Raw genomic sequence first — 15,152 nt, 5'->3', positions numbered from 1 at the left:
TAATGTGTAACTTTTGACCAACAAGGTCAAAATGAGCAGTGATCTGTTGCAAAACTGCTTAATTTTTGCAGTTTGCACTACTGTATATTCATGTGAGATTGTATTTGTGTGCAGTCTGTAAGGTGATCGTTTTCAGGTATTAAAAGCATTAACAATGGTCTTTAGAGTGTTTTATTAAAGCAAGAACATTTTTTGGTACGTTTAAGAGATTGTTATGTTAACTACCCCATTATTTAAGTGTCTTTGAATGAAATACAGTTAATTTGAAAACTGCTCAATTTGCAAGAGGTTTAAAAGTATACTTGTTACTGGTATACCAAAGGCAGCAAATCTTTTATCTGATCAAATGTTCACCCTAATCAAACTGCTGATCTACTTGGGCCTTTCCCACACAATCATCTCTGAGGTTTACAGAGTGTGGTCTGAAAAGGAAAATAACCAGTGAGCTGCAGTTCTAAGTGCCAGAGTCAGAGAAGACGGTCCAGACTGCCTCCAGCTGATCTGAAAGCAACCGTAACTCAACCACTTGTTACAACCAAGGCATGCAGAAGAGCATCTCTGAATGCTGGAACTGCAAAGCAGATGGGCTACAGCAGCAGGAGACCACACTGGGTGCTAGTCCTTTCAGCTAACAATAGAAAATTGAGGCTACAATTGGTATAGTCTTACCAAAATTTGCCATCTAATGATTGTGGCAGCAATCTAATAGAGCACCTTTGGGATGTGGGGGCAAACAGAAAATTTGCATCATGAATCTAAAACAACTATAGGATGCTAACATGGACCAAAATACCTGGGGACTACTCTGAAGGTAAAAGGGGTCCAACCTAATAAATTGGCGAGTGTATATAACCTTGGAATCTGACAACTCTGGAACATAAAAAAAGCTCCTGTATCAACAAATATTTCCATATCCAGGGAACAAACTGATGCTGAAGTCATGCACCCTCCTCTCATACCCATTTAAGCCCATTAAAGAGAAGTCTGATTAAAGCAGTCTACATTTGGACCAACCTGACAATCCACTAAGAAGTACATTTTCATTGTTTACATGCCTTTCCTTTAAATGCAACCCAGCGACCTTTTACTTTCCAGAGCTGCTAGAGTACAGCAGCAGCAGTCCAATCAATGAGAACTAACAAGCTCACAAGTCAACTGTTTACATTTATTGATCTGAAGTCTTTGCCTTCTTTTCGAACAGAAACATGAATATGAGTTGAGCAAAGTTAAATGCTGATTCACTGAAAAAAATTAAGACAGTCTTCCTCCAGAGTGTCAAGTTGCTTAAATTGGAGCTGTGCTGTTAGTGGCTGTGCACATGGCCATGTCCCTAACTTACACCCGGCTTTGCCTTGGTCTCACGCTTGCTGTCCAGCAGAATGCGCCTGAATGTGAGGTTAATGCGAGGCAGGAGGATCTTCTTGCGGACAGGGAGGCTGTGGTACCAGAAGGTGTTGGTCGGCGGGTTCATGAGGAGCAGGCTTCCGTGAGCGAGCTCCAGCTTCACAGGTTCAATTTGTCGGCGGCTCTGCTTTCCTCGCGAGTCTCTGTGTTTGAAGAAGAAGTCCCGCGCTGCTCCCAGAGAGACCGACGCGATGGGACAGCCGGGGTCCAGCTCCTTCTCGTCGTCACGGTGCTCGCCCATGTGATCTTGCCCATCTTTGTACCTGATGGAGAAAAGTGTGTTGATCAGTAAAACCTCCAAATCTCAAAACTGTGACATTTACAGCTTGCATCAGTCATTTCTCACCTGTTGACCAAGACAAAGTTGAATGTCTGTCCTGTCGTTTTAGTGACAGTGTCTCGAATGTATTCCAAAGTTGGAGTCCATGGGCAGGCTATACGCCTCACCCCAGAATAAGTGTACGTTAGGCCTGCGTCTCCATACGTGGCCTGCTTTCTCGGTATGTTGTACACCTTTCCATACACCTGGACCTTTGACTCTTCACCTGGAACAAGCGCAACAGTTAAAATGCACTGCAACTTCTGCTCATAACTTTAAAGAAAACAGGGTTGATGTACCTGTTGCATACACCACCTCCTCCTCCAGCTGTGTAAAAAGGCAGTCTGCCTCCTCTTTAGAGAAAAGCAGTGCATAATCACAGTCTAGTCCCTCTGCTTCTATTTTTTGCCAGGGAACAGCATTGGAGAACTCTGCAAAGGCTGCATCCTCATCATCTTCAGAGTCTTCCTCCTTTATTTTCTCGTCTCTTTCCTGTTTAATCTTTTTTCTCGGACTTCCTGCTGGAGTGTCACTGGTGCAGCGACGTTTGTTCCGATCCTGAATCACAAACTTTTCCATTGGTGGATTTTTAATACCTGAGTGATGGAAAGAGGAAACATTAGCATTCCTCAAAGATGTTGGTCCATATTAACACGACAGCATCACACAGTTGCTGCAGTCTGGTGCACATCCATGATATGAATCTCCTGTTCCAACACATTCCAAACGTGCTCTACTAGATTCAAATCTGATGACTGTAGAGACCATTTGAGTACAGTGAACTCATTGGCATGTTCAAGAAACCAGTTTGAGATTATCTTAGTTTTGTGGCATGGTGTGTTATCCTGCTTGAACCAGGCATCAGAAGATAGATTCACTGTTGGGACAGACATGGTCAGCAAAGCTGTGGGGTTTAAACAATGCTCAGTTAGTAGTAAGTGTGCCTGTGAGTGTACTAAGAAAATATCCTCCACAGCATTACACCACCTGCAGCCTGGACCTTTGATACAAAGCAGGACTGATCATTGCTTTCATGCTCTTTACTCCATATTCTGACCCTACCATCTGAATGTTGCAGCAGAAATCCAGACTTATCAGACCAGGCAGCGTTTTTCTAATGTTCTAATGATCTTTATCCAATTTTGGTGGCCACTGCATCCTCGCTTGCTGTAGCCCTTTTGCGTCAAGCTTCAGCTGTTGTGAGCAAGTGTTTATTTGACTTCCTGTAGCCTTCCTATGAGCTGGAAGTAGTCTGGTCATTGTCTTCTGACATCAACAAGGCATTCTCGTCCACTGAGCTTCTGCTCACTGGATATTTTTCTTTTCTTCAGACCATCCTCTGTAAACACTAAAGATGGGTGTGTGGTCAAATCCCAGCAAACCAGCAGTTTCTGAAATACTCAGAACAGCCTGTCTGTCACCAAAAACCATGCCACGTTCACCTTTCCCCCACTATGGTGCTCAGTTTGGACTTCAACAGGTCTTCCTCGCTATGTCTGCATTTCTAAATGCACTAAAATTCTATTATGTGACGCAACTGGCCGACCTGCATTATGGGCAGTTGACCCGGTATACCTAACAAAGTGGCCGGTGAGTGCATGTTTAGTTTACCGGAAAGAAGAACAGCAGAAAATATGCTCAGTTATTTTGCATGAAAAATGACTCAAAACTGATTTAAATATGAGGCTTTCTGGTCATCATTACGTGGACGTTTTGTTTCGTTCAACAAACACCTTAAATAACAACAAAAAAATCCCTAAAAGCGTCAGACAGACACTTTTTTTATTCATGTAAATAGACGCTTATCCTTATGCTAGGTGCTGCACGCTTACTTTTAACAACATAAAACGCCAAACAGTAGTGTGTCTTGAACACCCCTCAGCTCATTAACATATCTCTGTGCCGTCACTGTTTAGGCGCCAAATGTGTTATTCCCACTTGGGGAGATTTGGGTTTCGGAGCAGCAGACTGCTGTTTTATTCTCATTCCGGGTATTTTTTTTTTAACTCTCTTGGTTTACAGCAGGTTACCACCGCAGTGTTTTAGACAAAATGATTGGACAGAAGACTATTAACTCATTTTTTTCGCCAGTTTCGAAGAAGAGGACTTCTACGGAGTTAATTGAATCCGAGGAGGATGCAAACGAGCCGGTGAGTGTCATTTCTTTTTTAAAACAGTTTAAATTTTAAGAGTTAAATATGTACCTTATAAGTTTTATATTAGCTTGTTGGCATGTATTTAAAAAACTTACAGTGGAGTCATGAGCGTTTCAGACACTGGGAGATTTGTAGTTTCCCGCGACGCGTTCGCGTACTCCAAGCTGCGTTCAAAGCCACCGCTGTGTTGTTGGTGTTCAGCGTGACACTCGCAGCGCGACTATGATTCCACCGCTCTGTCGACACTTTCTGAAGCCGTTTAGACCCCCGGCTGTCCGCTTCTCACCAGTTCTATGTGTTTCTCAATACATTAAAATTATCCAGAAAAAGCAGAAGGGCTGTGGGGTGGAGACGGAGCAGAGCAGCCCACGCCCTGCCCCTCTGTCCCCGGAGCAGCTGGACAAGATCGCCCGCAACAAGAAAGCGGCGCTGGAGAGACTGTCTTCCGTTCAAACACCACCAGGGTTCGGGGAGAGCTGGAGGAAGGCGCTGTCGGCTGAGTTTGGAAAGCCGTACTTCAAACAAGTGAGAAGAGGAGGAGACGGGATACTGCACACTGTGTCTCTGTTGTTTTGAACAGTTATAGTGACTTCACATCTCTCCCACAGCTGACGAGTTTTGTTTGTGAAGAGAGGAAACGCCACACAGTTTACCCACCTGCTGAACATGTATTTACCTGGACACAGATGTGTGACATCCGAGATGTAAGTGTGTAAACTGACAATCGATGCCATGTACAGATTGAGCTTCAGTGACACTGGTTGTTAGACGTAGACATAGACTTTGTTTCATCCAACAGTGGGGAAATTCACTTGTTACAGTTTTTTTTTTTTTTTGGTGCTGTTATTATATTTGTAGATGTACATAAAGCGCAGTGGGAGTGATAATGATACACATGTATTTTTAGACGGTATTTATTCTGTGTGTATACTGTACAGTGCGACTGTTGTCGGGATGAAGGAACAGTCTGCTGCTCGAGAAGCTGCTCAGGGCCTCCACAGTCTTATGCACGGGGTGTGAGGTGTTGTCCATAATCGACATTAGTTTGGCTAACGTCCTCGTCTCACCCACTTCCTCTATGGGGTTTAGGGGACTATGCAGGACCGAGCCAACCCTCTCTGCGCTGCCATCTCCCCAGCAGACAACTGCATAAAAAAAAATTTCCTGTGTGATGTATTATCTGAGGTGTCCTTTACTCTGTCACAGTCGCCTAACCCAAACGTGTGTCTACAATTCCAGGTAAAAGTGGTGATCCTTGGCCAGGATCCATATCACGGTCCTAACCAAGCTCATGGATTGTGCTTCAGTGTGAAGAGACCAGTGCCTCCTCCCCCCAGGTTTGAAGCCCTTCACTACCTCTGATGGGGGAAAAACACATATAAATGGCTTTCTTCATGCAATTTCTTCTTTCTTCTTCTGTGAATGAATAACTTTCATACCTGCTTGTTCCCTGTGTTGGAAATTTGTGAGTTAATTGAAATCAGTGCTGTTGAGTCAGATCCTTTTCATTTCCAGCTTGGAGAACATGTTCAAAGAGCTGAGCTCTGACATCAAAGGCTTCCAGCACCCGGGACATGGAGATCTGACTGGATGGGCCCAACAAGGTACTTGAAAAAAAACAAAACAAAAAAACCCATTTTGTTAAATGTTTAATCATAGTTCCACAATAAGAGAGCTGCAACAAACCTGCTCTCCTCCTTCTTTTTTTTTTTTTTGACCTTGCTCACCAGGAGTGCTGTTGCTCAACGCTGTGCTGACTGTCCGAGCGCACCAGGCCAACTCCCACAAAGACCGAGGCTGGGAGGCATTCACTGACGTTGTGGTGCAGTGGCTCAGCAAAAACCTGGAGGGCCTCATCTTCATGCTGTGGGGATCATATGCTCAGAAGAAAGGAGCTGCTATAGACAGGGTCAGTTGTTTTGATTCAGGCTCATTCAGCTTAAGCTTTATAATGTGTTTTCATACTAAGTTTTCTCTCTGTGTGTTTATAGAAACGTCACCACGTCTTGCAGGCTGTTCATCCGTCTCCCCTGTCTGCTCATCGGGGGTTTTTTGGGTGCAGACACTTCTCAAAGGCCAACGAGCTGCTACAAAAATCTGGAAAGTCTCCCATTGACTGGAAAGCACTTTGAATTCTAGTTTTCTAGCATGTGTTCAACTACAGACCAAAACACCCATAAGCTTTCCTGTAACCTGTTTTTGCATCTTCTTAGTATTGGCAGCTTTTTCTGTATAGTTTTTTTGAAAGCCTTTTGGCTAAAGCTTAATGTTGAACTGCATATTTTTGTATGCACATAACAGTTTCCATGTTGTAAATATGTTTTGTACACTATTGCTCTTTTTAGGTTAAACAATAAAGTTCCTTTTTTGTTCTTACTTTTTTACATAAATGTTGGGTTAATTAAAGTGATTCCAAAAGGCAGATATAGTGTTTTAATGCCAGGCATGTTGACTACCTCTGACGTCTGTAACACTGAGTTCTGTTAGGGTCTGCTGTTGAATAAGGGTAGTTTTTTTTTTTTTTCTCACAGTAATTTAAAGTAGTTCATAGTTTTGTAAACTATTAACTTGAAAAATAATCTGAGGGACCAACTAAAACTATTTTCTCCTAAATGGGGTGTAAGTAGGAGTATAAAGTAGCATACATCAACTATAAATCAACATTGTGCTTTCATACTTAGATGGATACATTTTTGGGTTTAACCTAGGCTAAAAAAACAAACTGCTTTTAAACTTTAACATAAAGTAGTCAGAGTCATTGTAATGTTCTTGTTACAGGTTAGCTGTGTCTAATATAACCAAAAATTATATGAGATAAATGTTTATAATATCTGTTGTACATTTATAGGTCTACTCCGATCTATAAATCTGTAAGGCACATGTGAAGGTTGTAGACTGGAAAACTGAGATATGCTGTGGAAACTGAATACTTTTTTAAGAAGAAACATTTTTTAAATTTCTTGATTCATGCTCAATCACCTTGCTGTGAGGGGCCCATGCTAACTAGTGCTGACCAAAAGAGGTCACATTGCAGATTAATTTAATAATTTTCTTTCTAATAATAATAATCATAGGAAGAAGAAAGTATATAGTTTCCCTTGCTGTGTATTTATTCACCACTCTGCATTTAATAATCAGTTATTAATAATCTCGGGGCCCAACCAGTCACGGCTAATGTCCGTCCCTCTATGAGCCTGGTTATGCTGAAGGTTTCTTTCTGTTAAAAGGTAGTTTTTCTTTCTTTCTTTTATTTTATGTTCTTCAAGTTTATGGAACATTTATGCAGCATACACCAAAAAAAATACAGACCTTAACTAATTTAATTACATGTACATTTCCCATCTAGCATACACGCAATTTAAAATATTAAATCTGGTCGAATGAAATGTACTTGATTGATATATATTTAGTTTATACCAAGGGTGATTAATTATTTACTAAATAAACATTTTATTTTACGTATTTCAACTGCATTTTACTCAAAATTATTGCTTAATGGTGGATGGTGAAATTAAGGTGAATTTTTTTTTCTTTTCTTTCTTTTTCATGCTCGTTTCCGAACTGTTTCGGATGTAGACGTCAATGCATGGCGCCACCAGTGACGCAATGACGTCGACAGGAAGAGAGGCGGTAGTGGTAGTAATATTCACACAGGTAGAAAACTGAGAATGCCCGTGCAGAGCCGCTCCGTGCGGGACTCCTCCGTACATTTCAGGTTACTCCAGCAGTACCTGGTCCTCCTGAAGAAATACCCCATCCTGACTAAATCTGTAACCAGGTCAGTACACGTCGCGTTTCTGCACTTTGACAGTGTTGCAAGTTAGAAGCTCCCATTTACTGACAGCCAAACCACTGTACTGTAGTCAGGTTTCTTGGGACGTTTATTACACTGTAACTAAGAAAAGTGTTTTTATCAGTGTTTTGTTTCCTGCTCGTCGTCAGGTTCTTTAAGACTTTGTTTGCATTGAACGCACACTCATTTTGTCACAGCACTGCTTTTAGCCAATCAGCATCTGTCCTGAAAACCTCCCCCACTAAGTCTTTTGCAAGTGGACTATTGATACTTATTGACAGTTGTGTGTGTGTCCTTTGTATTTTCAGTGGCATCCTCTCTGCTTTAGGAAACCTTCTGTCTCAGTTTGTGGAAGCAAGAAAAAAAGCCCAGAAGGGAGCTCCTGTCAGTAATATCGATGCAGCTGGAGCTGCACGCTACGCCATTTATGGGTGAGATCCAGTAAAGAAAGCAGACTGAGCACTGACTTGTTTTAAGGCTGCAGGTCTGTGATTGTGATGTTGTTCCAGTTAGACTCTGATAAAACTAATCGAACACTGTCCAATGTTATTGGTGTCTGTGATAACACAGTTATGTGATAACATTTAGATGTTCTTCTGCTATTCATATTTGCCCTTGTTGTGTGTTTCAGGTTGCTTATTACAGGACCCGTGAGCCACTTGTTTTACCAGCTGATGGAAGTATGGATTCCCACCACAGATCGGTTTTGTGTAGTCAAACGTCTGCTGCTGGACCGGCTTATTTTTGCCCCGGGCTTTCTGCTCCTTTTCTACTTTGTAATGAACATCCTGGAGGTGGGTCATCTCAGACACCATTGCTTTCAAATTAGCTCAGTATAGAGGGACACCTGCTCTCTAATGCAAAAAAAAGTCATGTCAAAACTGAGGCAGCAGAGGCCCTCACCTCATTTAATTATTTCTTAATTTATCAAAACAGCTCACACAACTTAGGAGTCCAGTTTTGCTTTTTCATTGCACTGGAATGGTGTTTAAGCGTAGTTGTTGTGGTTCAATGAACAACAATTTTTTGTTGTTCATTATACACACCATTGCCAGTATCTTAACAAGCTTTAATGCCATACATATGTCCTAACATTGGACTGGCACTATGATGTACACTCATTGGCCAATTTATTAGGGACACCTTGCTACTATTGAGCTGGATCTACTTTTGTCTTCAGAACTGTCTTGATTTTTTTTTAATGGCACAGAAGGTGCCGGAGACATTCCTCAGAGATTTTTGTCTGTAGTGACATGATGGCATCGCACAGATTCTGCAGATTTGTTGGTTGCATGTCTCCAATTCCACTGCATCCCATAGGTGCTCAATTCGATTGAGATCTGCTGATTGTGGAGGCCATTTGAGTACAGTGAACTCATTTTCATGCTCATCTGACACCAAGAACCTGGCAAAGTACCCGATTCAACCTGGACATTTACCATAGTATTAATTATCATGTCCACGATATAAAGATTTTATATATAAGCATGTAATATGACTGTAACCACTGTCCCTTAGGCTAAAGGATGGACTGATTTTGAAAAGAAGATGAGAAGAAGTTATTGGACTGCTTTGAAGATGAACTGGAAAGTTTGGACCCCTTTCCAGTTCATAAACATCAACTTTGTCCCTGTTCAGGTACACATTTCACTTCATTTCATCAGAGAATGAGTTATTTTCTGTCGCCACATGTAATTAATTTCTTCGCGCCTTCTGTTTCTGTGTACATTTCTGGTTTCAGTTCCGAGTGCTGTTTGCCAACATGATCGCCTTATTTTGGTATGCCTACCTTGCATCTGTGAGAAAATGATGCTACCAAGACGTCTCTAGAGAAAACACATCTTCAGGAAACAGTTTTGGCATATTTGTAAATGCCTTAAAACTGAGATCATACAACAGACTGTTACGTTTACTGCCATAAATCTGTGCCTAATCTGGTCACTAATTTTCACATACACAAGCGCTTGTGATTAAATTTAAAGTGGACTGAAACCATTACCACATGTTGCTGTAACATTTTAAATACTTGACTTGAAATTTATATCTTAACAGTGTAAGATCTAATAAACTATTACTTTATATGACTCATAAACATTGAGAATGACAGCCCCACCTTCCTGAGCTGACACAGGCAGAGGAAATGTGAAGAGACGTAGGCTCCTGTTGTTAGCTTTATGCTTTGTAATAAGTACAGTTAACATGTATTTGTCATGACAGAATCACCAACGTGTTGATTTGTATGAGTTACTTATCTGTTGTGCCAAAAGAAAACACAGATTTGCAAACTGGTTAATGAACCCATATTGTACGGTCTATGGGAATGTTCTTGTTTTTCCAAAATAAAAGCACTAATAAATATGATAAATGAGTTAAGTCAAGTTTATAATATTAAATAACATACATGGGTTTTCTGAACCATTTTAAAGTGTCCTCAGCCTCCTCTCAGGTGCAAAGTCATGTAGATGGTGCTGTGGTTTCTGACGTTGTAGTCCTCCAGTTTGCCACCCTGCATCTCCCGGCCTTGGTGAATGAGCCTCTGCTGGCTCGCTGGCACCCCCTCTCTTTTCTCGACTCTGTTCTTGAAGTTGCTCACAGTCTCGCCGGGTTGGATGTCGTAGGTGCTCATCTGTCCCTTTTCATTTCTGAGGAACACCTGGATGGGAGCAGGTGGAGGAGGCTCGGTGACCAGCAGGGACACCCGGGAGCAGTGCTGTAAGCCGTAGTAGCTGATGGGTTTGGAGTCGTCGTTGGGATGACCGTTCAGAAAATCCAGTTTCTGCGTCTGAGGGTCGACTTCCAATTTCTCCTGGATTTTTATTTTCAGAGAGCCAACTGTGTCCTCTGGGTTCACGGTCAGAGTGTGGGACTCACCCAGCATGTTAATAGTTATATCCATGTTGGTTGTAGTCTGAAAGAATTCAAAATAGTCCATTAGAAAACACACACACTGGGGAAAAATGACTTTTCAGTTCTTTATCAGCTTCCTACCTTGTGATGACGTTTTCACTTCAAGTCTTCAAACGTGGAAACGTAAATGATGCTCGAGCAGCAGCTAAGTTGAAGGGCTCAGCCTTTATATACACTCTGCCTCAGCTGATCCACACCCTCACACTCACCTAAGGTTCGTTTTCCCTCTCTGCCATAACAACTTTCAGTTTCTATTGTCTAAGCATGACTTGACTCTAATGCTGTAATTAAAAAGCCTTTCCTTCACAAAATCTAGACTTAAGAAAAATGCCTGCATGACCTGCAGAATCTCCTTATCATATTAGGTGTCCACAATTGTCACTTAAAGTCGAACTTTATGCTTTCTCACTTTTGAAAGTGATTACATCCTTGCATTACATACTTGAGTCTTTTGCTGATAGGTTTCTAAAAAGAAACATGCAGATTTAAAATATAACATGCAGCTTTCTGTAGATGGATACATAAAAACACTTTATTTGTTACATTTATGATTAATGTATTTGAACGTAGACACAACACATTTGTGTCGGCCTTGGCTTATTAAAGTTCGTGTCTTGAACTTTGCCTGTGTGTGTTTCAGGTACTGCACTCTCAAAGACTGAATCAACCGGCATTTCAGCCATGGGTCATTGTGAGCATCACAGGGAAGGTTGAAGCCGCCCACTGCAGCTGTATGGCTGGAGTCGCGGAGAGCTGCACCCATGTCCCTGCTCTTCTGTTTAAAGTAGAAGCAACAGTGAGGATCTGTGGCACAAGGACTGTTACAGATGAACCTGCATACTGGGTTTTGCTGGGTAATATGACCAAGATACAGCCAGAGGTTGGCCATAAGATAGACTTCTCCTCTTCAGCTGCCCAAAAAAAGGCTCTCAATCAAAACATAAACAGACCATCTGTAGTGACAGGTAAAAGAAGCCGTCCTCAAAACAGAAAAATTCCACCTGCTACTGTGGAGGAGTTGGATCAACTGATGGGAAAATATTTTTCCAAGCATAGTTCTGTTCTGAATAGCCCATAATGTTTTAATTTAGGGGGGCCTGTAAATAATTTGCATTTACTGATTATGTACTTACTAATTACCACTGTTCAAAAGTTGAATAAAGAAAAAATCAGGTGTTTACCTATTTTTAATTAAAACCAGTTTATAGAACATCACATCAGTTACAATGTAGAATCAGTGTCATGTATAGTTTACAAATGACAAAATGTTCACATAAAATGATGACAGCATTTATATAATATCACCCACTGCTAGCATTCTGTAATTTACTGTCTCTTTTGAAAATGTATCACTGCATACAGCACAAGACTTTTAGGAGTATTTAACAAGAGCATTTCCCCTGGTTTTACTAACACACTGGGGCACATGTTCACCAAAACGCAGCAAACCTTTGCCATCTTATCCAGGAGGGTCACCTTTTCACCCTCACATGGAAGAAGTAATCTGATTGGCATGGTGTTAGCATATAGTATGTATGTAGCATGTACAAAGATTTCGTAGTGCCCCATGTGTAGTGTTGGAACCCAGTCATTCATTTCATAGGCTGGTTTGCTGCAATAACGCCAAATAATTAGCAACTTTATAAATAAAGGTAGTTCTTCATGTTTGTTCTAATTTGCTATGACCTCAGAGCGCATTGAAAATAAAAAAGTAACTTACCAGAATGAAAATACTGAAGCACACCAACAGATATCTGTGGATGGTAGAGAACTGAATATCAGCTCGTCTCACAGCCGCTATCCAGGCTAGACGCCTTCTTTTGGTAACATCCAACACATAAGCTCCCTCATGATGCTTCCAGGTGAGGAAACAATGAAAAGAGAGCCCGTTTTCAAGCTTATTCCTTTGCCGGTAGTGCAATCTAACATTACAACCGACCACACAGCAAGCATTTGTTTGGCCTGCTAATATGGCGCCTCAACCAAAAATCCTGGCCACGCCCCATCCGGTAAGATCACGCTCCAGAGCCCTATTAACGTACGGATCTAGAAAGAAGACGCTGCATTTTTAACTCTGAGGGAGATGGAGAATGAGCCTATTTCCAAAAAAAGTGGAGTGTGTTCCTTTAAGTACTATATTGTATATATTGTCAAAAACTACAGTGTACATAGCAGTTGTTGTATCTTGTTTACTGTAACACTGACAGATAATTTCAAAGTCAAGTGAATGCTGCATTATAGTGAGATATTGTGTAATGTGAAATACTGTAAGCAAATAAATAAACTGTCTAATTCTTGCTAAACCTTTGACTCTGTTTTTTTTAATCCAACTGTTTTGCAGATGAACATAAAACATGTTGTTACTTTTAGTATTATTATTATCATCATCATCATTGTTGCACTAAATACATTTTAAATAAAGGATACTTTGATATACATTCTACTGTAAGGTTGGCAATGTGTTTTCTTCACTCTGAAATATCTTTTGAAATGCATTTTGTTTTGAAAAAAGATATTTTCAATTTCAAAAATATCTTTTTTTGAGCATCACAAATACAACATATATTTACCATATATTTGAAATATATTTTGGCCAGGAAAAATGTATTCTTTTACCGTATGGGCGTGCTGCCCCTAGTTAAAATATTATACTCATATTCTAGGAATACACGACTATTGCAGTTCTTTTTTTTTTTTTTCTTTTTTTTGCCTGTCCCATTTGGTTGTTTAGCCGTCAGAATTGTTGTCTGAAGACCAACAAGGATACCCAATGGATTTATTTTGCCAAATGGATCATCGTGGCATTGCCGTATTGGTCTATTTGATCGACCTTTGTTTTTATTATTTATTTTATTTTATTTTCAGTTGTTACAGACGGGACAGACATAAGTGAGGGATAGGAAAGGGAGAAAGAAAGGAAGGAAAAGAAAAACAGAAGGGGAGAGGGACAGTGAGAAGGGGGGGGGGGGATGAGCTGGTACATACCTGAGCGCCCAGCCCCGGACACCAAGAACCACCAATGCACCGACCCCTGAGGGCATCAGTCACCGGCAGGGAGTGTGGTGAGGGGAGATAGGCCTTGGAGGGCCTGGGAGTTCCCAGAGAGGTGGAGTCTAAGACCCGACCTGACATATAGACACAGACAAACAGGCACACACAGACACAAACATGCATTCCCACCCTCATGCACACATATACAAACACTCAGCACTCACCCAACGTAAGGATTGACATAAATGGACATGTACACATAATCACACTCCCCAAACATACTCTATACCCCGGGTCCAGGTACCCTCGCCCCCAGAGGGGAAAACAGAACCCAGACCCAAGAGATGTTACCCTTCCCCCCGAGGTGGAGGCAAGCAGACCGTCCCAGGCTCCGCAGCAGCAGGGAGGCCAATCGGACAGCCAACATCTCCTCCCAGCCCCCCCGCCCCGATAGCTAGCAGAGAACGGGGGTGTGTGAAGACCCCATACCTCCCTCCTCCCGCTCATGTGTAGTGTTGCTGCGTGTTGTTCTAAAGTGCATTTAAAACAAGGGAGAGCATGGTGCTGCTGCCAGAGAGCAGCAGGTGTTAGCACGGCCCCTCCCGAGAACCCTCAAGGTCTACATGGATTAAAAATTGAGAGGTGGGCACCGGCGCCAGAGGTAGGTTTGAGTACACAGACCGTCCACTGGACGCCGTTAACGTGCCCACCCTCAAGGCCCTATATATATGTGTGTGTTATGAGAGTGTAAGTAATGTGGATGTCTAAGTTGTGAGATAAAATTGAGGCACAGGTGGCCAGAAGGGGACAGAGGGGGGGAGGAATGTCTCCCCTGCACCCTGGTGACACACCCGCACCCCAAGGCCCTACCTGTGTGGGTGAGTGTGGTGGAGCGGGAAGAGGGAGGTAGCCGGGGATGGGGAGGAAAAGGAGGGAGGGGAGGATGCCCCTCCCTAGGGCCAGCTCCCCCGCTGACCCCAGTAGGCACCCCCGTCCTTGGACTATTGCAGTTCTTAAAGCATAGACAGACAAAATGAAAGCATTTTGCTTGTTTTTTTTAAGGGGGATGGACGTTAACATAGATATTTAGCCATAACACTACAATATATTCCCCACAAATCAAAGTCCAACATTTTCTTTATTTAGTTTTAATCAGGAAGCAAAAAACAGGAGTAAAAATAATAATCTATTGCTCCTAAAACAGTAACAGTTATAATATTCATCTAGCATTGCATATAGTATTTTTACAACTGCAAGCATTGCTGGAAATGTTGCCTCACACACTCAGTTAGGTATGCTTATGTCCACATCACTATCCAGCAACATTTGTCACCAACAAATGGACACAGCTGGAAGGAAGACAGAAACATTTTTCAACCCTTTTTTCCTAGAATTCTATGATTTCTTCCAAAATCATGCTCACATTCCCACTGCTACCTGGTTTTGTAATTATATGCTTTGTTCAATTGTCACCATGTAATGTATTATGATAAAGTCAGGCACAGGCTGTTTGCAGAAGTGGTTAAAGGATAGGTTAACAAATCGTTAGAAGTACTGAACAAAGTGATGGTAATTTATATGA

The 15,152-nt window shown here is 41.7% G+C and overlaps 4 protein-coding genes across 5 annotated transcripts; 2 read left to right on the top strand and 2 right to left on the bottom strand.

Annotated features, from left to right (window-relative positions):
- Positions 1-3: 3 nt before the first annotated feature.
- alkbh2 (alkB homolog 2, alpha-ketoglutarate dependent dioxygenase) lies at positions 4-4,111 on the bottom strand. The gene is made up of 4 exons (XM_085425483.1): positions 3,975-4,111; positions 2,023-2,319; positions 1,751-1,949; positions 4-1,667 (listed from the first exon to the last, which is right to left on the bottom strand). The coding sequence occupies exons 2-4, from the start codon at positions 2,300-2,302 to the stop codon at positions 1,331-1,333; spliced, it is 816 nt and encodes a 271-aa protein (XP_085281609.1). The 5' UTR covers positions 2,303-2,319; positions 3,975-4,111; the 3' UTR covers positions 4-1,330.
- unga (uracil DNA glycosylase a) lies at positions 3,642-6,269 on the top strand. Of its 2 annotated transcripts, XM_085425482.1 has the most exons (7): positions 3,642-3,873; positions 4,204-4,404; positions 4,488-4,583; positions 5,119-5,216; positions 5,395-5,483; positions 5,610-5,788; positions 5,871-6,269. In XM_085425482.1, exons 1-7 carry the CDS (start codon positions 3,775-3,777, stop codon positions 6,009-6,011), a joined length of 903 nt encoding a protein of 300 aa, XP_085281608.1. In that variant the 5' UTR covers positions 3,642-3,774; the 3' UTR covers positions 6,012-6,269. The 2 variants fall into 2 exon arrangements, with proteins under 2 accessions (XP_085281608.1, XP_085281607.1); XM_085425481.1 differs by lacking the exon at positions 3,642-3,873 and having other exon boundaries at positions 4,102-4,404.
- A 1,222-nt stretch (positions 6,270-7,491) lies between these two features.
- On the top strand, positions 7,492-10,037 carry pxmp2 (peroxisomal membrane protein 2). The gene is made up of 5 exons (XM_085425476.1): positions 7,492-7,657; positions 7,981-8,103; positions 8,304-8,466; positions 9,191-9,310; positions 9,414-10,037. Exons 1-5 carry the CDS (start codon positions 7,548-7,550, stop codon positions 9,480-9,482), a joined length of 585 nt encoding a protein of 194 aa, XP_085281602.1. The 5' UTR covers positions 7,492-7,547; the 3' UTR covers positions 9,483-10,037.
- A 60-nt stretch (positions 10,038-10,097) lies between these two features.
- On the bottom strand, positions 10,098-12,813 carry LOC146657420 (polyubiquitin-like). Its single transcript, XM_085425477.1, has one exon. It carries the CDS (start codon positions 10,602-10,604, stop codon positions 10,104-10,106), a length of 501 nt encoding a protein of 166 aa, XP_085281603.1. The 5' UTR covers positions 10,605-12,813; the 3' UTR covers positions 10,098-10,103.
- Between the last annotated feature and the right edge of the window lie 2,339 nt (positions 12,814-15,152).

Source organism: Rhamphochromis longiceps, linkage group LG12 (genome assembly GCF_057381845.1).
Source record: "Rhamphochromis longiceps isolate RC_006_pf linkage group LG12, R_longiceps_female_GT1.1, whole genome shotgun sequence".
In the NCBI taxonomy this organism is placed as follows: Eukaryota; Metazoa; Chordata; class Actinopteri; order Cichliformes; family Cichlidae; genus Rhamphochromis; species Rhamphochromis longiceps.
Note: the sequence above shows the minus strand (reverse complement) of the source record. Positions and strands in the feature narration are given on the sequence as shown.